General features: G+C 41.2%; 1 protein-coding gene across 3 annotated transcripts in view; it reads left to right on the forward strand.

Moving 5' to 3' along the window:
* The window catches only part of LOC146617047 (steroid hormone receptor ERR2-like), a 38,261-nt gene extending 14,110 nt beyond the window's left edge, over positions 1 to 24,151 (forward strand). For 2 of the 3 annotated variants that reach the window (XM_085373635.1, XM_085373636.1), the window contains 5 exons: positions 333 to 449; positions 9,913 to 10,023; positions 10,345 to 10,506; positions 20,789 to 21,058; positions 23,819 to 24,151. In XM_085373635.1, the coding sequence (XP_085229761.1) occupies positions 333 to 449; positions 9,913 to 10,023; positions 10,345 to 10,506; positions 20,789 to 21,058; positions 23,819 to 24,063 (905 nt within the window). In that variant the 3' untranslated portion in view covers positions 24,064 to 24,151. Of the gene's footprint in view, positions 1 to 332; positions 454 to 3,890; positions 3,896 to 9,912; positions 10,024 to 10,344; positions 10,507 to 20,788; positions 21,059 to 23,818 lie in introns of all 3 variants that reach the window. The other variant, XM_085373637.1, reaches the window with a different exon arrangement.
* Positions 24,152 to 24,995: the final 844 nt, after the last annotated feature.

Here is a 24,995-nt window from a genome sequence, read left to right on the forward strand (position 1 = left end):
CTGCATTAATGAAGCTAATTTATCTGTGAATCAAAATTTGAGTGTGACTGCGGGGCGGGTAGGTGCTTTTTACATGCCCCATCAAAATGCCACTAAACCCTCCTCTCCTTCAGGAGTGTCACACGGGGTCACCTTGGGACAGGTGTGTGTGCGTTCACAGGCACACATGTGCACACACGTGTTGTGTATTTTGCAGTGTTCTCACTCCGCGCCTGGTGTGATTTGATCTTCCTGCCAGCGCAATAATTCCAAAACAAATTATTCCTAATTGCTGATGTATATCTTTTAAGCACACAGAATAATGGAGTCCTTTTTTTCCAATCCTTTTCCAGGGAATATCGAGTACAGCTGTCCGGCTACCAATGAGTGTGAGATCACCAAAAGGAGACGAAAGTCTTGCCAGGCCTGCCGCTTTATGAAATGTCTTAAAGTTGGCATGCTAAAAGAGGGTGAGTACTGGTTTTTCACACAAGCTCACACAACATATATATATGTGAGTGTGTGTTTGCTTTATCCTTTTATTTTTACTCTGCCCCTTGTGCAAAGCTGCATTATTTGGGGTCTCTGTTCAGTGCTGCTCCTCAGCACTACGAAAAAATCTAAGTACTGTTGTATCCATGGTTGTATATCACATAGGAAGCAGTGTGAAGCAGTTGAGTTCACAGTTCGCAGAGTGACGAGGGCTGCGGTGGATGAATGCTTTAAAGACTTTTGTCTGGAGTCTGTGTCCCTTATAAAACCACACACATGTAATTTTTAGACTTAATTTCAGTCACACTGTGGCTAAGCTTGGGTAACAAAACTAGCTCTTTATAAGATAAGATAAGATAGAACTTTATTAATCCCTCAGGTGGGTTCCTCTGGGAAATTCGACTTCCAAAAAAAGCACAGCAACGACCGAAGTTACAGTTACAGAACTGTTATATATATATATATATATATATACACACACACACAATATAGTTGAGGTGTTAGAACGCCTTTCTGGCAGTGAGTGCTTGGGTTCAAGTAACACTTTTGGCTACGGACACCCCGGTGCTTGTCTCTGTGATGCCGTATATGCCATGCTATATACTCCCTGGTGTAAATAGCCACATTAACTTTTCCACCCACTGGTGCAAATAGCATTGTTGGCTATTGACACCTTGGTGCTAATAGCATCTGTCTAGATTAATTAACTGTCACATCAAAATCCTAAAGATCATATGCTTCTTAGGCAGCTTTCTCTGTTTATTAGTATATAAACTTTAGACTCTCCTCTATGGCACCAAATTGTCTTGTGATTCTATATTTTAAAATATATGAGATGGTGTAAAGATTTTATGATCAAGCTGAAATCAGGAGGTTTGCCTATATGTTAGAGTAAGCTGTCTGTTTTTCAATGGTTGTGGATCTGTGATGGTCACTCCGGTCTAGAGGATGGTCAGTGATATTAAAGCCAGCTGTGGCCTCAGGGAGACACCGGTGACATCACCCACAAGCCTTACTTACTTCTCCTCACACTGCCGAGCCTCTGAGTGTTTAACTCAGCCGGGTGGAAAAAGCTGCTGAGCTGGATATTCTTACCAAGACCGACTGAGATGTGTAACAGTACTCTTAAAAAGCACAGGCTGTTCCCCCAAGACTTCCCTCTCCCCTGGGCTCTGGGTGTCTCTCTCTCCATCTCCCACTCTGTCTGTCTGTCTGTCTGTCTGTCTGTCTCCCTTCCCCTCTCTTGCCTGCCGTATTGATCCACTAAATGCTTTCCGAATATCCCACCTCACTTCCTGCACGTGTTGTTTTTCCTCCAGTGTGAGTCCTCTGGGAGTACAGAGGGAAAATCTAGCCGATAGATTTTCTTTTTTTCTTTTTTCTTTCCACGGGAAGAGCATTTTTTTTATCTTTTCAGTTTGCAGAGCGAGAAGAACTATCCTACACCAATGCAAAGTCTATGAAAAGTCTAAATCATGCTATTTATACGCAGAGGGCTTGTGCTGAGCTTGGACTTCAGTGAACATTTCTGGACAGATGTCCATGAGAAAAAACAAAATCTCAAATTGCTGAAATACAGCCTATTTTAATTACATTTCTTTGTCTTATACTGAAACAAAGAATAATTTTTGAGCAACTGTGGTACGAACGCTGTATAGGACAATAAATGCACACTGACAGTAACAGTAAATTAATTGAATAATGTGCTGAAATAATCAGAATCAGAATCAGAATACTTTATTGATCCCTGGGGGAAATTATTTTTTGTTACAGTGCTCCATTTTAAACCAACATTAAGACAAGACAGACAATACGCTAACTAAGAATAGTACAATATATACATATATATACATACATACATACATACATAAGTCACTTATAAATAAATAGTTGGAAAAGGCAGAAGTGTAGGCTTTCCATAGGTGTTGATGGCATAAAAGATATAAGAAAATAAAGATTTAGAGAAAAAGAAGCAAAGGAATTTTTAAAATATTTCATTCACACATTAGGATTTCTTTATTTCTACCAACATTAAGATTAAGTGTAATTGATTAGAGGAATGACTGCATCGTACATTTTATTAGGACGTAATATGTGCTCTGATAGCATTAATGTGTGTGTATGTGTTTCATAGTCCACACTGAATCCTAAATTAAAGAAACATACGATTTATAAATTTATTTATAAGCTCCACATAGAGAAAAACAACTGTTTCCTAAAAATAAAACCATGGCCATATAGTTTTGTACACATCTGGTAATAGCAGCCTGCACAAGTTGACTGCAATTTGTCCCAGTAACACAAGACTGCGTGTCTCTCTTTTAGTTCACTTTCACTGACCCAGCTTCACTGTGACGTAGCTGCGTTTGTTCCTCTCAGACAGAGGGGCCGTCCGTTCTGTTTGGCATAACGCTACTATTTATACATGCAGCCATTTTTTATGTCTTAATCTTGGCCAAAATATCTCACACTGAGCCTTTGACTCTTGGCCAGAAGAAGAAAAAAATAGCAACACATTTGCTTCAGAAATAAAGCTGAAACTATTAGTGCATGCTTAAAGGAAAAACTGTGGGGTATTGTCAGCGGAGAGCCAGGCTAAGCCGGCCAGTGTGTGTGCGAGGCGCAGCGTCACAGCCACCGCAATATGTGGCACAGTAGGCGATTTTCTAAAAGTGATGGTGTTCAATTAAGAGTAAAAAGGACACTTAATCATGGCATACTGCAGTGGCGTGGACTCTTACAGATTTAAGGGGGACTTTGATCAGTGAACCAGTAGGGGGGAGGGGACAGCGGCTAGCCTCACTTTATGCTATGAGATCACCCTGCAACAAGTGACCAAGGGCTGGTCACCGACAAGGAACAATTACATTGTGTAATTTCTTAAAATGTTAACTTAAATGGTGTTTAACACTCTATTATCCTGCAAGGTTAGTTATATCATCAACAGGTTCAAACACGGAGGACTAATAACAGAAGGCACAAATGCAGACTCTGAACTGCAAGCAGCAGAGTGACATTGTGGGTAAAATCTAGGAAACACTAGCAAGGATTATTTCATAGATTCAATTCAGTTCTATTCTATTTTATTTACATAGCACCAAATCACAACAACTGTCACCTCAAGACGCTTTACCGTAAAATAAAGATCCTACAATAATACAGATAAAATCCCAACAATCAGACGTCTCCCTATGAGCAAGCAGTCGGTGACAGGGAGGAAAAACTCCCTTTCAATGGTTAGAAACCTGCGGACTCCGCTGCAACTGGTTTGAGTTAAGGGGAGGGAGACAGGACAAAAGATACACTGTGGAAGAAAGCCAGAGATTAATAATAACTAATGCAGCGTGGAATGAATCCAGAGGACTTAAAGACAACAGCACATTCCACAAACAGGAGATGGATACACTGAAAAGAATAAGGAAGCGTAGTGTTAAAGTATTCGCTTAATAAAGAAGGTTTCTATTATCCTCACAATTATCCAGACTCAGATTTGAAACGCAAATCTTTTAAACCAACAAAGACGAATGTTTGAGCGTCTACTGAAGGGATATTTTGAAGACACCCACAATTGTAGTGATGCCTCCACAGTCCAGACCTAAATACAATAATTACAGAGAAACCAGAAACCAGTTAACTTGTGTTTTATATCCATATCCAAGCCAGACCTAATCAGTTTGGCCCAAATATGTTTTGTGAGATCGCAGTAAACCTTGATCTTTGACATAAAAAAATAGCTGACTGACTCTCTGATGTGGATGAACTGAAAGCTTTTCCAGCTTAAAAACAGATTTTTTAGGTGTAAACTCATGATTGTGGTGTCCAAACAGAAAAATGGTTTTATGTTGAAGGTTTACACATTTGAGCAAATTTCATTTTTCGTAGCAATCCTTGTCAATATTAAGCAGGCTTGTGTTTTTTTTACTTCTTTCCTTTGAAATGAAACCATTTTAACTTTTTAATTAATAAAATGTTTCCAGATACGTTTCTATTTTAACTATTATAATCTTCAGCTATTAACAGGTAAACATTGATAAATACATAAACTGGATATTGTAAGTTTCATAAGTTATTCATTTGTTCCCATTGCAAATTTCCCTCACGTTGGCAGTGGCTTCCTAAAAAACGCCTCCCTCGGGGTGCTGTGAGAGTTATATATTGTGATGAGTTGCTCTAGAAGTTTCCAATATTTCTCTTCCTCGTGCCAGTCGTGCCATCCTGACTTTTAAAGGGTAGCTGCCAGGGATTTTGAGCCCCATTAGTGGGTGGGGAAAACCCTTCTGCTGTGCGCCACCTGCCACTAATCAGCTGACTTTACTTCTTCGAACTTGGTTTGGTGGCTTCAGGTGTGATAGGGGTCTAAATAAATCAGGTATTCTAGCTGTGGCCAGTGCCAACATAATGCAAAGGGAATTTATGGATTATGCTTAAGGGTATGTTGAGCTAAGCTGTCTGTTTAAGATGTAACAGATTATTATTTTTCCAAGAAAATCGAATAAATAATATAGATGACAGGCCTCTCTCCTGGTTCGGCTTTACTGCTTTGTCAAAGCAGAGCACCTGGATGAGCCGGGTGGACGGCAGCCAAGGGCAGCTGTTCGAGGAAGCCTCATTCACTGACCCCTCAAATGTACAGCTGAGACTGATGAAAGGTCACAGGTCAGTGGAAAAACTTTCACGTAATTACAACTCACGGAAGGTATGGTGTCAGTCACAACTGCCAGGAGTCAGTGCCCCCAGCTAATAGCGGCGCTAATATCCCATAGCATTACTGTACGGTGTTAAATGATGCAAGAATCTACCGCGTGTGCATTTTTCAATTTCCGCTTTGAGTCACATCCTGCTGAAGAAGAGAGATGGATTCTTTTTTTCTTTTTGTGCCAGTAAGCATGGGTATCTATGTTGGTCCTTGAACAGGTGTCCGATCATCATGTTAACAAATTATCGTGTTCAAAAACCAAGTCCCACTGGAACAGAAGCATATCGCCTTATACCCACTGAGTGTCTGTCCTGGAAGAAGCAGGTCTGAGCATAAAAGGCGCTTACAGTTTGGTCTTTTAGTCACTACTGGTGGGTTCTAGTTCAGTGATGTTAGCTCGGTGTTTCTGTGGTTTATTCTTTGCATGCTGGGATTTTCTGACATCGCTGTAATGTGGTGGATGAACACAAGCTGCCAGACTATTTTGGCAACCTACACCGCTGTTTCGCCCTCTCCTAACCACAGATAGGGATCAGCAGTCTTTCCTGAGCGAACGTGGCTACCAGGGTAATGTTACAGCCTTATTTTCCTCCGGCCACATACACAAAAGATTAGTAAAGCCATATCCAATATCACAGACTGTCAGGTCCCTTCCAAATCAATAGGCTTAAATCAGAAACCAATCTATATGCTAAGATTACATCACCATAATAAAGATATACCCAAAGTCTATACTCTGTGGGCGTCTTCAGAACCAGAATTTTTAGCATGTGTTGGTCTGCACCATTCGAAGTACTTAAACTATAAGTGAGAAGGACCCCTCCCTTCTTGCCACTTGTTTTTTCTTGTACCGTAAACTTGTCTAACAGCACATGTGTGGGGGCTTGTTTGCTTTTTAGGGTGTCAGAGTAGCTGGCAGAATGCAGCTGAAAGTAAGCGCCCACCCAGAGGCTCTGCACTGGCCTGTCCTCACTGTCTGGCAGGTGATAGATCAGACACGGAGGCTAACACGTGTTCCTCCGAAGAAAAGGATTTAGCGAAGCGCTGACCTCATAACAACCCTTCTATACATGTACTCGCTTCCCGACACACATGTTAAAATGTATATCACCCCTGACAAGGGGCTCAGAATCGCTCCTTGAGGTCCCATGCTTGTCACTGACACCGTTCTAGCTTTTTAAAAACATTTTATTTTGTCCACTACACCAGCTTCAACTTCATGAATGATCTCGGCCCTTCTCGAGCTCTGCAGATGTTTTTTATTAGAGCTGCATCTGTGGTTAGGGCGGCACTGCGAGACGAAATAATAGCCCTTTGTGGACACGCTGGCTCAGATTTATGTAAGTGTAAAACATGATAAAGAGTGATACAAGTGCCATGGCAGTTACGGTTAAGCAGTGCCAGCATTGCCAGGCCACCGGGAGGGGGTTGCAGCAGATGGTGCGCCATGTTAATACCCAACCCAATCCAGTTCCCTTCAACTTTTTGTGTCGTCTTTTCTTCGCCTTTCCCTTCTTATTTTCAGCCCACCCAGACTTAAGAAAAAAACCCGATGACAGCCTTTACTGTAGCTCTTTCTGACTTTCCAGATCAGATGTTGAGAGGCAGCCCTGGAAGGGCAGAGCGGCTGCGCTTTGCAAAGGGTGAGCAGGCTGCGTCGGAGGGGGCTGCACGCCGCATCCCTCTGATTTTTCCCAGCTAAAATAGGGAGCTCCTAATCTCCCTTTGGCAGCGTTAGCCAGCCAGCCAATTCTGACACATTCTCTCGAAAGAAGCGCCTCTGACAGGTGAAAGGCTGAAAATAGTTGAGAGTGAGAAGCTTAAACACGCATGTACACACGAGCACATGTTCACATAGTAACACACAGTCTCGATATGAGACACATGCACCTTTCAGTGATGACAGCTGCTCTGTAGAGCATCTTTTTGTACCAGAAGAATGAATCTCATTTATATCATGAATGGTTTTTTTGGACACTTTTTTTTGTTTTTGCTCAACCTTCTGTCTTCCTTTGTGTATTTTTGTTTTTCTGGCTTCAGTTTTACATTGAAGACACTGCTGATGTGGGTGTTTTTCAGCATATAGACCGATGTTTCTGACCACATTGCGAAGAATGTGGATTTAGACAATTTGGGTGGGGGCTTTAGGCCGAAAATTTAATCACATACTTAACTCAGATTTCATTTTGATGTTTGTGTTTTAAGGTGGACTTTAAAAATGTTATTATGTATTCTTAAGGGCCGTTTTTTTGTCATTTTTTTCATTGTGGGCATAAAATGAATATTTTGGCAGCTGCTATGGTGAAATAGATATCTGTCGATTTAATGTGCAAATAATAAACGCATAGCAAAATAATCCGCAGGACACACCCGGCGCACCCGCGGCCAGCGCATGAAGCGAAACACTGTCACTTTAATAAGAAATTTGCCTTAACGTTTTAACAAGTCAATAAATGTTGTGTATGTGAAAGCAAAACAGATCAGGTGGCTGTAAAGATTGCTCCAATGTAAATATGCCTCATCGTCTTGCCACACACATGTGCACGCACACAAACACACTCACATAGCAAGAATAGACTTTCAGCCAAGTATCTCAGCCCGTCTTTCTCGCAGTCAGCACAAAGTTATGAGCGTGCTGTAGTATGTGAATTCATATTATCCAGCACACACATTTCTTTTACCCCATAACCTCACCCATGCATCCATACTTTGCCTGTCACACTTTATGAAAGGCCAGCAACCATAAAAAAGGATCTGGATGCCTTTAAGATGATCTGTGGACCCGCCTGGCCCCCGCCGCCCCCAACCCATGTCAGAGGCTCTCGTCTGGACCCGCATTGTCTTGAAGCGCGGAGGCCGATGTGGTTTTGGGCCTGAGGTTAGGAATGCGGTGCTGACGATGACACACACTGCCCCCCTCGCACCCTCTCCGGCCCTCTTCCAGGGGCCTCATTCAGCTGTCTTGTTGTGGTCATATTCTCAGTACTGTTCCATATCACATGGGGAGGAGATAATCCCGCACTGGTGAGATCAGGTGGTCATTGGGACAGGCAGGGCCGACAGAGAGAGGATGTACAAATTGAGAAAGAAGAAACCATCAGAAAACAGATATATTCATCCAAGCACAGCAGATTGTTCTGTTTGATTTTCCAACCCTCCCACTCTTCAGCCTTATCTAACCCTTGTTTTTTTCCCTTGTCGTTGTCCCTGCCCTCCTGCCTCGGGTCTCTGCTGTTTGGAGCGCCGCTAAGCTGTAAACTGAAACTGGTTAGCGCTGAGCTCTTAATTCTTGTCAGCGTCTATTAATTATGGGCCAGTTGGATGTTCGAGTTCAAACAGCCCCCGCGGATCTTGGAATTCTAACTCTGGCTGTTTGGTCACTTGTCGCTTGTTGTAGCTACATGACCTAGCAGCCCACGGCAGGGAAACTGGTGTGTGTGTGTGTGTCAGTGTGTGTGTGTCTTGATAATGTTAGGGGCAAAAGCAGCAACAATTCACTGTCAGTTAGCCTTACAAGAACATGCTGCATGAATTCGGTTTTGGTACCTTCTTAATATATTTATGCATTAAACAAGCTTATTATTGTGAAAGGCTTAACTAACTGCATAACCCTTTATTAGGCCTCTGTGTACCATTAAATAGAGAGAGAGAGGCTCCTGAACTGATTTAATATCTGGAGTACATGCACACTGTTTCCTGAAGCCCAATTTATCATTTTAAATTTAACTTAACCAAGAGTAATGCTAAAAACAACCACTAAAGCTCCATCTATCGCAAACCCAGCTCCTGCCTGCCTAACTGACTAATTAAAACCGCATCCACATGTGTTCAAAGAACAAGAAGTCTATTTGCAAGCCTTATTGATTACTTTAAGGCGTACAAATGGAAAGCTGTGTTAGGAGAGGGGCTCTCGATTTAGCTTCAATCTGCCAGGCATAAAATGATCTCACTGTGTTTGCTGGGAAGAATGAGCTCCCTCTGGGCACGGTGGGTAATTAGGTTAGTGGATAGTCGGTGTCAGGAAATTGAAAGACCATCCTAATCGGATTCTTTTGTTTCCAGGGGAATCAAAGGAATTTATATGAGTCACTGGGAAATCTCACACGACTTAATTCCACTTGACCATGTAAAATCTGTTTGCTCTCCCTCAGTGCTCAAACAACTTTTAATGCAAACGTATCAATTCAGGAGACAAGGTGCATCCAGCCCGCATCCTCTGTGATGGCTTTGAAGATAATCCTGCATGTGAATGCTTAAACTTCCACTCAGAAGTCCTGCTTGATGGTTGAAAGGTTAAAAATAAAGGAATGTAACTGTTTATGTAGATAAATGACAGAAAAATGCTGTTATCCTAATTTTTGTACTGTATATTATATGAAGAATGGTTATATAGTATTTGTCATATACAGGGTAGAAAATTAAAAACCCTGAAATGCTCGTGAGAGTCTGATGACACAGCAAAATAGGTCAAGTTTCCCCCCCAATAAATAGGCTACAGTTTTATAATAAGCTGTAGCAAATACGATGCCATAAAATAGGTCGTTATAACTGAATGTAACTTTCAAAAATTAAGCATATAAAAAGAAAGTGAGAAAGTCAGCAGCAACGCCTACTTCCAAACATAACAAGTGAAAAGTTCCCTTTTATTTTATTTTGCTACGTAATCATTACGTTTTGTGGATTCGTCAGAGTGGCTTTGGTTTATCTTATGCATACGTGATATTTTTAATTATTTTTCTTTGCAGGTGTGCGTCTGGATCGAGTGAGAGGGGGGCGTCAGAAGTACAAGCGGCGGTTGGATGCCGAAAACGGCGCCTACCTCGGCCTCACCCTCCCCCCTCCAGCCAAAAAACCACGTGAGTTGCTTTTTTGTTGCTTTTTTCTTTTTTTCATTTAAAATCTCACTCAGTAACAATGTGTGTATTACCTGAGCATTACAAAAAGCATTAACTTTATTAGTTAATATGATGGGACATAAAGCTGTGAAATGAATCCCCTTGAGGAATATGGCGAGAGCATTGTTATCTACATCCAAAGATGAGATTGATGTGGCACAATATGATCATATTTTAGGCAAACACTGTTGCCTAAAACTGTCGCACACCACAGTACATTTATATTCCTTCACGCCCTCCGTCCTTCTCTCTATCTCTCTCTCTGTCTCTTCCCCCTCTTAGTGACAAAGATCGTCTCTCATTTGCTGGTGGTGGAGCCAGAGAAGATCTATGCCATGCCTGACCCCACCATGCCGGACGGAGACATCAAGGCTCTGACAACGCTTTGTGACTTGGCTGACCGCGAGCTGGTGGTCATCATTGGCTGGGCCAAACATATCCCAGGTAGAAACATGTGACTGCTCTTGACTGAACCTGTCATCAGGGCTCTGGCTTTCCAAACACTTGTCTTAATGTGAAATTTCAGACATAGGTGCTTTTTATACAGGCCATCTATTAAGTTGCTAAAAAAAAAAAAAAAAAGGTTCACGTGTGGTCTTGTGCAGTTAGTAAAGCGGAGGAGAAACTGCTCCCATTTGCTCTTTGATTTGCTCAAATGTTACAGTGTGAGATTACTGGAGTACTTCACCGACTGCTGTACATAACCCGCCACCCCCTCCCGTTCATACGCATGCACACACACAGGATAATTAACATCTGCTACTCATCTGCACCTAAGGGAGAAGCTAGTCCCATATTCTAAAATCTAATCAATAAAGAGCAGCTGAAACCTTTGATTTGACTGGGGTGGGGTGGAGTGGGGTGGGAGAGTCTGTGGGGGGGACCCGCCCCTATGTCAATGTATTCCATTTCAATCCCAGACTTAAAGAAAGCAATCCTCTTACTTACTTAAGGAGACTACACAGGGCCTGTGGTGAAATTGATTTATTTAGGGAAATACTGATGGATTTCCCTTCTCCTTGTTGATGAATTCTTAAATAAGACTTGCTATGCAAATGTTCTTAGATCTTCCGTTCTTCTCATCTTTATCGGCTGAAGGAGATACTTTGGACCTCCGCGTGTTCATAAGGAGCACTGGCTGGTTTCAAAGTATATGCAAGCCATTGATCTGGTTAAATAAAGCATGTAAAAGACACACGTGTTGTCAATTCAATTATTATTCAATTAAAGCTAGTAATATTCTTCACTGATGCATTTCTTAAAGGGGTTCCTAATTGATTAAAATAAATGGCAGCAGTCAGGACACAAATTTTATCTTCAGTTGTCTTTTGTTGTGCATTTATTTCAAGGTGATAACAAAAAAAGCAAATCCTTACGTCAGAGTAAGGAACTAAAAAAGGTCTCATGCTTGCTTAAACACAATTAATTAGTCGTAAAAACAAAAATGAATTTATTCAGAGTAAATAAAAAATGATTTTTTGCCAAAACAATGGAGTTTTTTTCTCTCTGTCTCCTTTTGGGCTGGCACAGTGCTGTCCTATTTGTCCCATTTACTGACTCATCGTCCACACTTAAAGCAAGACTATGAATCGTTTGCTGAGCAGTGGCCCAGAGTAGTTATAGGACGATGGCAAATACGGTTATGGGAAAAAGAAAGTACATCCTCTTTTAATTTTGTGGCTTTACATATCAGGACATAATAAAAATTATCTGTTTAAAATTAAGTAAATAAAGCCTCAAAGGAAATGCACATGACATGTAACCTGTGTCATTATTTATTTGACAAAAACTAAAAGATGTAGAAGTGTGTAAACAAAGTACATCCTTACTGCTTCTGTAGGAAATAGAAAGATAAGTGGCAGCAAGCTGCTACTAATCAAGTTAATTAATTGATCATCAGCGAGGGTGAGCACCTCTGTGAAAACTGAGGTTTTGGCAGTTTGCTGGTCTGCGGTATTCAGATGTGTGTTAATGTAATGCCAAGCAGCAAAGATATCAGGAATGTATGGGCTCAAATTGTGGTCATAAATATTTTGTACTTGTAAATCAAATGCGTAGTTGTGAACTGAGTTTTGTAACCTTGTAAACCAAAATATCTGAAACTTTTATATGGAAAGCGCCACTCCAACAGCCAAACCCATCTGTTCTCTGATTGGATTGTTAAATTTGTGATTGAGATGACATTGACCAATCAGCTGAAAGGAAGAAAAAACGGGTCAAAATTCGTACTTGTATGTTGAAACTCACACACAGCCAGGAAACTTGAACGCAGAGCTTTACACATAGTTTTTTGTTTTGTATCTGTAAGCAGACCTTAACAAAAAAAACTGTAACTTGTGTAAATATTTTTACAAACACAAATCTTTTTTACACACACAAACAAATTCTCATCTACGAATGCACAAACATAAAATTTTCATGCAGGAAAATTTACTCTAATGGTAAATATTTTTTATTTCCGGTTTGCGTTGTACTTTTTTAAGTTTAACTAAAGCTCAGAGAGATGTCTGCAAGTATTTGCAGTACTTCCATGCAAACTACTGACAACCCTGGCAACTAACTAGGGACCTTACCTGACAACCTTATGACCTTTGTTTGCCAGATGGTCGTTGACAGGCTCGTGTGATTGAGGCCTTAGCAGTAAGAAAAGTTCAGGAATGGAGAATGACATTAGGAGACAACTCCTCCACATTATGTGTCAATTTGCTGTAGACCAGTGATTCTCAAATGTATGCTGTGTTCCACTAGTGGGGCACCTAGCCACTTCATCCACAGTCAGCCAAGTGGGCAACCATCTGAAAACAGCATCGATTGCATAGTGGAGTAACATGAAGGAAGTTACCTGTTGGGGAAAGCTTACATCATCTGTTTGGACTGTGGGCCAAAATGAGCTGAGCCCAAACCAGCCCTTTGAACTTTACATGAATGTTTAGGAAAAGAGAAGCCTTATTAAACGATTAGCCAATGGAGGGTTGCTGGGGTTTGAGACATGCTGTCTCACCACTCTCAAGTTTACATCGAGAAACAAGCGTTAACAGGAACAAAAGGAGCTTCCCTGACCCAAATGCACAGTTTTTGGGTTTTGTTTTTTTTGTTTTTTTACTCCTGACCTCTTTTCCATCCAACATCTTGTGAACAAGGGAAAAAATCTAATTCAGGTGTATTTTTCATAAAAGAGCCAAATAGGGTAACTACAGTCAAATTCCTCAATTTAATGGAGCCCCATGGGGCCTGTAATGAATTTTACTGTAATGTTTTTCCACTGCCTTATTCTCATTACATTTTTTTATATATATACATATATATATAAATATAAATAAAAAAGTATTGATCTTGTATGGTGTGAGGATCTAAATCCAGATCTGTCAGAGTTATTAAAGGCAGCACGTGACACTCTGGAGACATTTTACCCGCGGCCACTGGGTCAAAGTGTCACCAAGTAACGATTAAGACAAAAGGGGTCCCTACAGTTTAACAGTCCACTCCCTCCATTACACTCATAGCCCACTGCGCAAATGGCCTTAACGATGAGGTAATAGGAGTCATTAGCGCAGATCGCTCCATTAATGTGAAAGTCCTTCAGCATCCACATGTGGAGAGCTGGGAAGAAACATGTAATACTCCTTAGGTATTGTGGTACACGTGTTCATTGTGAAGGCTTAAATATTTGTGTTTTACAGCTGGAAAGAAGTAATTTGATGAATTTTTAATCCTCACAGTTTAGTTTGGTTTAGGTTTTTTTGTGTGCAAAGGAGCCAATTAAAAATATTGAAGTTTTTAAAAAATAAAACAAAAACACACATTTTGGCTTCAAGAACATGATAGGAGACATGTTATTGTGGCCCTTGATTTGTAACCACACACACACAGACCACCTCACAAAGCGTAGACTACATTCAAGTCAAAAGCGTACAGCGCCCTCTATTCACTTTATCTAATGCTCGTTCTTTTTCCTTTCTTTTTCTCTGTTTCTGTCCCGCGCACCCTCTGCCATAATATCTTTCACACACACTCTCTGGCTTCCTTGTTCTCCTGTTCCCCTGGCTCTCCCTCTCCTACTCCTCCTGCTCATATAGGGCCCTCAAGTCTCATTATTACCTCTGTCTTTTTATTAGGCCCATTAGGGCTCTTAGGAGGCCTGTAATGATACTAAATGAATAGAGAGTGAACTGCTGTCTGTTTTAGACCTCGCTCTCAATGACAGCTTCAAGCTTCACTGCCAACCACTCAGTCTCCTCACTGTACTGAGCAGGGCCTCAGTTATCTTACACGCACCTGTATTTTTTTGTTGCATTACCAGAACCCTGCCAAACAGTTCTTTTTTTGGGGACCTGGGGACCTTTAAAGAAATAGACATATTGCTGACTAACATGCTACATTGGCTAAATATGGGTTTTTACAGTGTTACAGTATTGTAATGTGTTTGGTGAAACGGCAACACCCCTCTCCACCCACACACACACACACACACACACACGCACAACAACAACAACAACAACAACAACAACAGCCTCCCCCTGCAGGTCAATGCATTACTACAAAAGCTGCCCCACAGTTTGCAGAGCACAACATGGTTTTAAAACAGTGAACAGTGTGATAGATGTAAAAGCAACAAAAATACTTCTGATTTTGATTTTAAAGTTAGCAAAAAACAGTCCCTATTTATTTTAATGCTCAAATAAATAGGGACATTTTGTTATATAACTTACTGTCTCTTTCTTTATGGCTAAAAAATTTCATTTTGATTACATTTTGTCAGCGTAGTAAATCTTTTTGTAACTATTAGCATTAAAATGTATTTGATCACTAAAAAAAACAGCAGTTTACATAGTTGGATCAAAATTTTGCAATGTTACAAACCTTACTATTCCCTGTAGCCATGCACTTGGCAATGGGAAGAAAAAGACTCCCTTTTAACAGGAAGAAACCTCAGACAGAACTAGGGGGACGGGGAGGGGCAGCCATCTGCCTCAGTCAGCTGTGGGGAGTGGCGAGAGAAGAGATGAGCGCAGAGCAATAACACACTATAAACACTGAGCAGGTTAGTTGGGCTCGTAACTACAGATCATAAATGTGTAGCTTGTGCAGAGAGGTGCAAAGAGAGAGTACAAAGCACAAGCTGGAGGAGAGAGAATTCAAATTTAATGGCATGCAGTAGTGGCAGATAAATGCTTTTTTCAGGGTCACTGAGATAGTTTAATTATCAAAAAGAAAATTGTCAAGCTTAGTTATAAAAGTAGAGAATGTGTCTCTTTCCAGTCCCTGTTGGTATACTTGCTGTGGCATTTTTGTAACAAGGAGTTCAGCCTGGAATTGAAAAATGTTTGGACTAGTTCTTCTAGTATCTGAGACAGGGTGTTCCTAATTTTGGCAATAATGCACAGAGTGAAGAGGTAAAAGACATACTTTGGTGAAAAATGGCCTCGTTAGCAAAACTTAGCTTAAAAGAGTTAGCAGTAACTTCTGAGTTTTAGGCATTTATGGGTATTTGAGTAGCCCTCTATTTACATGTATTCAGTCTTTTTTTTACAGTTTTTTTACAGCGACCCTCTATACTATAGATTAGATTAGATTCTATAGATTAGTGTCATAATTTTCCTTTTTGATAAAGCATTTGTTAGAGGTGGATCAGGTGACCCTATATCCTCCCATAGTTATGCTGTAGGCTGCTGTTTCTTCTTCACTCACATTTTTTCACTTACTATGTGTTTATACACCACTCTGCATCTAATTATTACTTATGCTTTGGAAAACAGCCAGAGATTAATAATATCTTTTGTCGTGTCTCCCTCCCCTCGCCCCCAAACAGTCATGACAGACGGCTGCCTCTCCCTGACCCTGGTTCTGTCGGAGGTTTCTTCTTGTTAAAAGGTTGTTTTTTTTCTTTCCCACTGTCGCCAAGAGCTTGCTCATAGCACTTTGTCTGATTGTTGGGTTTTTGATGAATTATTGTAGGGTCTTCCTACATAAAGCGCCTTGAGATGATGGTTTTTTTCCACTATATAAATAAAATTGAGTTGAAGTAAAGTGAACTGTAACCTCCAAAAATTAGGCTTCATTGAGCCCTATAAGTAGTAATTTGCACTCTTGCACTGACATTTTTTTATTCAAAGTGTCTTTTAGGCATTTTCCAATAGTCTAGATTTCTTTAAAATAATTTAAAGAAATCACTTTAAGTTTAAAATAATTTTACCTAAACCTAGTTTCGGGTGCTTCTTTGTTCACAAGGGTCACCACAGCTGATAGCTCCCCATGTTTTTTTTTTCTGACGCAACCCTAAAGGGGATTTCTGTCTCAACTGGAATGGAACCAGCAACCTTTTGTTTGTGAAGCAAATGTCTAAGTCACTACACTATGAAGACGCATAGCGATAAAGCCTATAGGATGTAAAATTAAGGATTTTGATTTATTCAGCTAACAAGTAAAACATAAATACTCTAAAACCCTGTAGTTTAGCAGAACAGCGTCGCTGTTCATGTTCTTCATCTCCATGCAGAGAGACTGCAAACACAGAGATGCTGACGTTGCCTGGTTTGCTCAGTATTGTGTCATGTTTGGTCAAACGGCATCAAATCACTAGGGTGAAATATTGATATTTCATCAGGGGGATTCACCCTCCACAGTGACACTTAATTCAGCCACCTCCAGGCGACGCACATCCAGCTCCAGGCTAACCCAAGGGAAACCAGGAAGTCACTAAATTGCTTCAGTAAATTGAGTGTTTAAAAAAAAGAGAAAAGAAAAAGGTGGCCAGGAGTGCTGGGGGAAAATAAGGGAAATATATGCATGTCTTCACCAATGAGTCACAAAATGAAAAGCACAGTGCAATGTTCTGCTGGGAAAACCTTTAGTCCTGGCCTCCATGCAGATGTTACTTTGACATGTCACAAGTTCCAAAATTGCACAGGAGCAACTGGAGGAATTTTACAAAGAGCTCGAAACTTTATTTACAAAGTCCAGTTGAGCATCTGTCCCACATGCAAAAACAGCCCAGGTTCACGAAGGCCACACCCAGCAGCTCTCAAGACTCAAAGCATTTGTTACCAATGTCCTGATGCCTGACACTACAGGTTACCCATGATAAGCAAGCTTTTGGCATCACAAAGGGAGGGCATTCTGCACAATTGGTGGTTTTATGTTGAGGCAGTATATTAAAGGTATGCTACATTAAATGGAGCTAATAAGCATGATTTTTAGCCTTAAGTGTTCTTGCTTTATAGTTATTTAAACGGGTTGTTTCTGTATGTAACTATGCTACTTTTTTCTAACTGTCAGACTTATTTTGTCCTGCCTAGGGATGGGTATCGTTTAGGTTTTATCCGATACTGGTGCCAAATCGGTACTTTTGAAACGGTGCCGGTGCTCAAACGGTGCTTAAAGAATGGAGAACACAAAATTGGTCCAAAAACCTCTCATGTTCAGCTTTTGTAAAAAATATAACAATGTTAGCCTTTTCTGCAGCTATGGGGCATATATGGTATCACTCTTGGCTGGAAGCAGTGCTTAAACAATGGAAAAAACACAAACTTTGTCCTAAACCTCTCATGTTTAACTGTTTTCCACTTTTTCTTTGGTCATTTTAGCCTTTTTAGCCAGGGTGAAGGGAGTATCTGCCATCAAACAAGAAGACAGCCGCATGTAGCTATGATGATGTTTGCTAGTTCACCTTACATGCATTAATGTAATAACGTGGTTAGCCTACTCAACGTAAATTAGCTACTCACGCAGAGAAGAACGGCTGCTGCCACCATCATCCGTCATCATTTCTGCTACACTGGCAGGGCTAGGGGCCAGGACTCTCCTCCTGTTTTTGGGGGATGTTGCATAACAGGCAACCCACCCGCAGTAGATGTGCTCGGTGTGAGGTCTCGCAGCAAGCTATCAAATACGGCGCATTTCTGGGCTTTTAAAAAAAAACGCTATGCGTCGCCAGGTGTTTCATCGGATTTGAGGTGTTACCTCCTTTGACAGTATCACAGTATCAGCTTAAAGCACTTGTTGCAGGCTGCTGAGTTTGCATATTTTGCTGTGAAGTACAGCCAGACTTTTGACCGCTTCGCCTTGGACATTTTTAATCTGTAGCTCTGCTCTAACAGAACGTACGTACCTGGCCCCGCCTACTATCCTCGGAAACGTAAAATGATTGGCTAGAAGTGTATCACAGCTCAGGGAAAAAAAGCACCGAAATAAAGCACCGAAATGTGCGCTGCTTTTCGGTCTGGTTACTACCGTTTATGTCAGAACCGGTGCCATCATGGCACCGGACACCGGTACCCATCCCTAGTCCTGCCTCACTATTCTAAATAAGCCTCACCAAATTTAGGCCATTCATTTCTCTTGCAGAAGTGTCTTTGGGGAATCTGGAGTAAACTCATGAATTCCTGACACAGCATTGATATCTACATTCAGTGATCCTGTGGTCCTCTCTTCCCCCCACTAAACATGTACCGGATGTCCTCCATCAAATGTCTGTTTGTCAGATCTGAGGCTTGGATCGATACCCTTTCGCATTTGGTGGACTGATTACAATCTACTAATCAATGACACCCCCAGCACTCTTTTCTCTCTGTTTCATTCTCTCGCTTCCCGCCGTTCCTCTATTTGCTTGATAAGAAACATCGGGAGGACCCCTTTTAAGTCAACCTGTCCGATTCCGATCCATACAAGTTTCAAGATTTAAGTAAGCAGCGTGGTGAGTTCAAGGCCCTGGTCGATATCCCCCAATCACCTTCCTATTCACCATAGAGTAGTGAAAGGTATTGTGGCCATTGAGGTCCTTTCAGGTGTTTGATGTGGTGTGTGTGAATGTTAGAGGTGAAAGTTGATGGGTCGACCTCGAGATTTGGATGAATTGCCACACCAAGTTCAAAAGGTTGAACAACACAGGAAGAAGCCTGCATGTGTGCTTTGTTTTTGGATCTTAACATTGCTGCGTTTAAAGCATTCCCCTTCATAATTCCATCCCAATCCCAGTGAATATGTTATTCAGTATATGTACGGACCTGATTTCTCCTGTTGCAAAACTCTAAACAAATTCTCACACACTGAAAATCAGCACATTAATACACTTGTGATACATGATGGTAAATGTTGTTGGGAGAACTACACCACAGCTACAGAACAGATCCAGTTTCTTAATCATGGTGGCTCAAAATTCCTGTGAATGAACTAACCAATAAATACCAGTTCAGAGTCCACAGCCAGAAGAGGTGAGTTGAAAGTTGATGCCAATAAAGAATATGAACAATGTGATAGGCAGGAACAGGATTAGAGTGAGACACCATGTTCATATACAGGGAATGATTGTGCATGAACAGGAAAAAAGACATTTTACTATGATACGCAAATCTGTGTATGTCTGTCCATATGTTTTTGCTACCAAACTTGGTACGCAGGCTCATCTGATACACCTGAAGGTTGTTGTCTATATCAGATATTCTGATGCCCAGCAACCAGCTAATAACAGGTTAAAATGACATGATATTAGCATTTCTGAAGCTGCAGCAACTTATAAAAGGATTTTATAGTTTTAGTTTCACAACAATAACACATCCACAAAATTTAAGTTATGGATGATATGTTATGATACCTTCAGGTTCCATGAGAACCATATTACAAATGACTAAAATTACCTTTTTAACCTTGAATGTACAACAATTCACAATACCTCATGAAATCATCATCACCTATTGTTTTCAATTCACAACATTAACATCTCATTTATATCCACAAAAGTGGAATTACACATGATATATTATCATCATGTTGCATAGCAACCACCTGGCAGTGGGCTGAAATGACCCAATTTGTGCATTTATGGGGCTACAATTTATAAAGCATTGATCATTTTAATTTAATGGCCATGAGCAAAAACGGGTCAGAAAGTACCGTGACATGGGCATGTACTATTAGAGTTTCTTGTTGTAGTAAATGTTTTATGTATATAAGTATTATAAACCTGTAGGCTATATCTTTTATAGATAAAAGGTACTTTCACTTGCTTCCTTTAAAAGAAAAAAAAATCATCAGATGGTCTTTCTGATGCAAACAGAGGTTGTTTTTTTTGATTCAGAAGTGTTTTGATTACTGTTTGAAAGGTTTTTCTTTACCCTTTTATGAAAAGGGTGGAGGAATCCCACAAAAGTCTCTTAGAAAATGCGAAAACTATAAAATGGTGAAGTCTAATTATAAATCCACACGATCTTCTTTTTTTCTCCTTCCTATTTTCTCAGTTGGAATTTCAGTACATTAATTTAGTCTGTTTTAAATGACAGAATTAACTTTGAAGTTGTTGTAAAGAAGAAGTGAATGTCTATTCACCCGTCCTTACTCTGACAATGATACGATATAATCAGTGTTAAGTCTGGATTTGTCCTCACTAAGCAGGGTCTCATGTGCTTATGCAGTGGGTTGCAGAAGGACTGAGTTGATGGCTGAGGCAGCCCTGGCTCATGTTTCAAAGGCCTCTGCTCCTGACTGATTTATATTGCTCCCTGAAAGCCACTGCATACAGCAGTCGGTCTCTGTTTCAAGTCGGACTTCTTTGAGGATTGCGCAGCAATTGTACATAGCCCATAAAGCACACAGAGGACTGAAAGAGGCAACAATTGAGCAGGGGGGTTAATAGGCTGCCCTCTTACTATGTCACATGGTTGTTCTGTGTGAGGGCTCAGCAGTACCTAGAAAATGTTCAAATGTGACATATATTTTCTTTATACTCCTGCAGGCTTTTCCACACTCTCGCTGGCAGACCAGATGAGTCTATTGCAGAGTGCCTGGATGGAGATCCTGGTGCTGAGCATTGTGTTTCGCTCACTGCCCTGTGAGGATGAGATAATGTATGCGGAGGACTACGTGGTAGATGAGGAGCAGGCGAGGATCTCAGGCCTGCTGGACCTTCATGTTGCCATCTTGCCATTGGTCCGACGCTACAAGAAGCTGCGTATGGAGAAGGAGGAGTTTGTTACGCTCAAAGCCATTGCACTCTCTAACTCAGGTAATCTTCCATTCACCTGTTAGACTTAAATTCACAATCCTAATCTATGAGTTTGTGAACAGCACAAATATTGTAGGCTCAAATTCATAGAAACGTTGGATGAGTAGTGGGTTTGGATCTTCATAAACATCATAGTGCATCAATAAGTAGGCAGAGCAGGATTGTGTTGCTGAATGCAAGTCAAAATGATGGGATTACATCCTAAACCAAGTTCTGTTTATTGTATTTGGCTTCCAGAGAGTTTAAGTTTTCCAAAAATCATCTATTTAAAACTCCCAGAGATAGTAGTGGCTCAGTGGCATACTTGCGTTGACTACTACCCCCACCCTGTCACGGCAGATGGCTGCCCCTCCCTGAGCCTGGCTCTGCCAGAGGTTTCTTCCTGTTAAAAGTGAGTTTTTCTTTCCCACTGTCGCCAACTGCTGTACAGGGATCATCTGATTGTTGGGGTTTTCTCTGGAGGCTCTTTTCCCTCCAACTTAAAGCACCTTGAGGCGACTGTGATTTATCGCTAAAGAAATAAAATTAAAGTAAATTAAAATACTGTAATCAAGTAATCGAAAACCGATTAGTCACTTTTGCCAAATAGCCTTTATTTTCTCCGCAGTAATGACATAGACAGGAAGGTACATCTTTATATAAAATCTCAAGTAAAGCCTGGCAGTTGGCATTTAATTAAACAGACAAAGAAATAAAACACAGGGATAAAAAATGTCGAGTGGTTATCGGTATCTTGTGGCACCATCACCCCCACAATGAAAGATCCCCGATAAGAGAGGACATAAAGGTCAAGATCAAGATTTTTTTTTAATTTAACTTTGTGTCTGTGTCTGTGTGTGTAGCTATATTTTAATTTGTGTGCAGATACATGTGCACGTGTGTTTGTGTGTGACTGTCACATTGCACTCTCATTCTCTCCATCTCCATAACAGTAGCTGCCAGCGCGCCACAGCCGAGGGAGATATATTTAGCATTTCATTAGAAAAACAGGGGCTGTCAATAAAATGTGTTAAGTGGAGTGGAATGAGCGTCGGGGAGCGACGGGCCTCGTTTGTTCCAGTGTGAAGATGCTGCACCCGTATTGACAGTTTGCTTTTCATGAGGCTGGGCCTGTCCCCCGCTAATCAATGCCTGTTAGGAGTCTTTTCTCCTGCCTGACTGAAAAAAATGAAAAATGCTGAGCCCAGAGCTTTAGTCTCCTGATGACAAACACTCCATGGGAAAGTTGGGGATAAATAGGAGGGGAGGTGATGGAAAGACAGGGAGGTAAAGGTATAAGGAAGACGTGTGAGAGAGAGAGGAAGGCTAGGGTTCAGAGGGGTTGCTCTGGGAGGGCGAGGGGGCAACTTCGGCTCGTTTGAACACAGTCTCGGCGAGCTTCGGCTCCAGTGGTCCTCTGGGTGTGACAGCTGTGGAAATTCATGGCCATTGATTTTGTAATTAGCAAAGTATCGACGGGATTGACGCCAGGCTGCTGACGGATTACATGGAAATTGTTTCTTCAAAGTTAGTTTTGCATTCCTCCCCCAGCCCCAGCCTCCTTAAACAAACACACACACACACACACACACACACACACACACACACACACACACACACACACACACTCATGCTTTATGCGTGCACCCATTTAAAAACATATTGCTTATTTTCCACTCTCTTTCTCACATCTGAGCGCGCGCACACACATGATCGTGCAGCCTAATGAGGATCAGATCAGCATTAACATGAAGGTTTCAAATGAAGAGTGCTGGAACACATGTGCGGTCCACATAGCCTAGTTAATTTCCCAAGATAGAAATGCAATTTACACAGAAGGCGACTGGTAAAAGAGACTTAATCAGTCAGTTAGGAACATAATTAGCCTTGTACTTTCCCTTTTTTCTGCCTCATTTACATGTTCATACATGGTCTTACTTCACGCCACAACTTTCATGACACATAGCAGAGCTGATCTCATTCACTTACACTTCAATCAGCAGCCGTGTTTGCCTTCTCTTTAGCGCTACTCCGTATTACTACCAGGGTAGGACGAGTTTATCTCAGTCTGTGAGATTTGATTATAATACTGTATTGAATTCGCATTTGCGTCGTGCACTGCTTTATCTGTGAGTTAATGAATTGTGGATATGATGCATACACAGATTAGACCTGACACAGTATGTCAGTGCAGTGAAATTGGCTGAAAGCAAACCAGTGCTTGTCCATTAAAATGCTCGCTGTCAGCTTGTCCTTCGGAGGACAAGCCTGGTTTTTTTTCTCTCTTTTTTCCCCTCCAACATGTAGACTTATACGTAGAGAGCAGTTTTTAATAAGTCTCAACTGGTTTTATTTTAGAGCCTATACATAAGGGGGCCAACTGCTCTTTCTTATGGAAATGAAGCCCATCTGCCACCATCATTCAGCTGAATGATATCCTAGTAATGCAGCCATCTGAATTCATTAGCAGGGGGGATGTATGTGGTCCATGATACCAAAAGAAATGAATCTTTTTTTTCCTCTCCTGCTGTATATTTATATATACCTACTGTACTTCCCTCTCTTCCTATGTCTCCCGAGACTCCCAGCCATGCATAGTCATTTATTTAAGGAGCGTCATTAAGCACTAAGAAGCAAAATTGCACGTTTGCATATACAAGCTACTGAGTTTAAAACCAGATGATGCAGCTGCAAAACATGCAGTTGTTGTCAATGTAGATATGAAACATCTGATTTGTCTTAGGCATTTTTGTCATTCCGACTTTCTTCTTCTCGCTCCAGACTCCATGCACATAGAGAATATCGAGGCTGTCCAAAGGCTCCAGGATTCTCTTCATGAGGCCCTGCAGGATTTTGAGGGTTCCCAGCACCCAGAGGACCCCCGGCGGGCAGGCAAGCTGCTCATGACCCTGCCTCTGCTCCGTCAGACTGCCACCAAGGCCGTTCAGCACTTCTACAGCATCAAAATGCAGGGCAAAGTCCCCATGCACAAACTATTCCTCGAGATGCTGGAAGCCAAGGCTTGACACCCGGGCCGGGTGTTTGACGTGCAGCTGCATCACCCAATCCGAGGCGAGGGACAGCCCATTAAAAAATAAATCAATAAATAAAGGTGGTGCCAACTGACAATGGAAGGATGAAGCTTGGAGTCATTTTAACACTTTTAAACAAAACTAAACTTAAAGGTAACTAAAGGGACTTGAAATAGTTTTAAAAGGTGGGCAATTATCAGACTGATTGACAGGGGATCACGATTATGTATATAAAGATGTTGTGTACAGAAATCAGGCAGCCGAGGTCTTGTTATAACCAGAGACCCGTTGCTCTATATCACCTGAAGGTTCTGTGAATTTGTTTCTTATCTTATTTTCATCTCAAAATGGAAATGTGATAATATAAATGTCCTCAAGAACTGTACAGCCACGTAGCCACATGTTTTTATTTCCTTCTCTCACGTTTTCTCATCGCAAGCTGTTAAAGCAATAGTCTCTAACTGGTCTACATATAATATGTGTACTGTATATTGTGTGAAATTGCACTGGACATGTGGGGTTGGGGGAGGGAGAACTGTTAGACATATTCTTGTATTGACCATCGAAGACAGTGGTACTCGTTACAGTAAGATTCTCCATTTCTTCATTATATATTTACCTCGTAGAAGCTTCATCAGCTCAGTGGTTCGGTCAACTTGGTGCTTGCAGAAGGACGGTGGTTGGCTGGTGATCAGAGTTCACTGAGAGTTTGCACTGAGCAGCTATGAATAATGTGGCAATAATGAGTATTGTATCAGCTCACTCTCTCGGTCCTTTTTGCTTTTAGAGGCTAAACTTGTCCCTCGCTTCTCTTTGTCCTCATGCACATCTATTGGCAACTAAACGTACTGTGAAACCTGCACGTGATAACGATAAGCTATATTTAAGAATGAAGTTAAACACAATGAATGCAATGTAATACGCCC

Source organism: Diplotaxodon limnothrissa, linkage group LG15 (assembly GCF_057381915.1).
Source record: "Diplotaxodon limnothrissa isolate DT_005_m linkage group LG15, D_limnothrissa_male_GT1.1, whole genome shotgun sequence".
NCBI lineage: Eukaryota > Metazoa > Chordata > Actinopteri > Cichliformes > Cichlidae > Diplotaxodon > Diplotaxodon limnothrissa.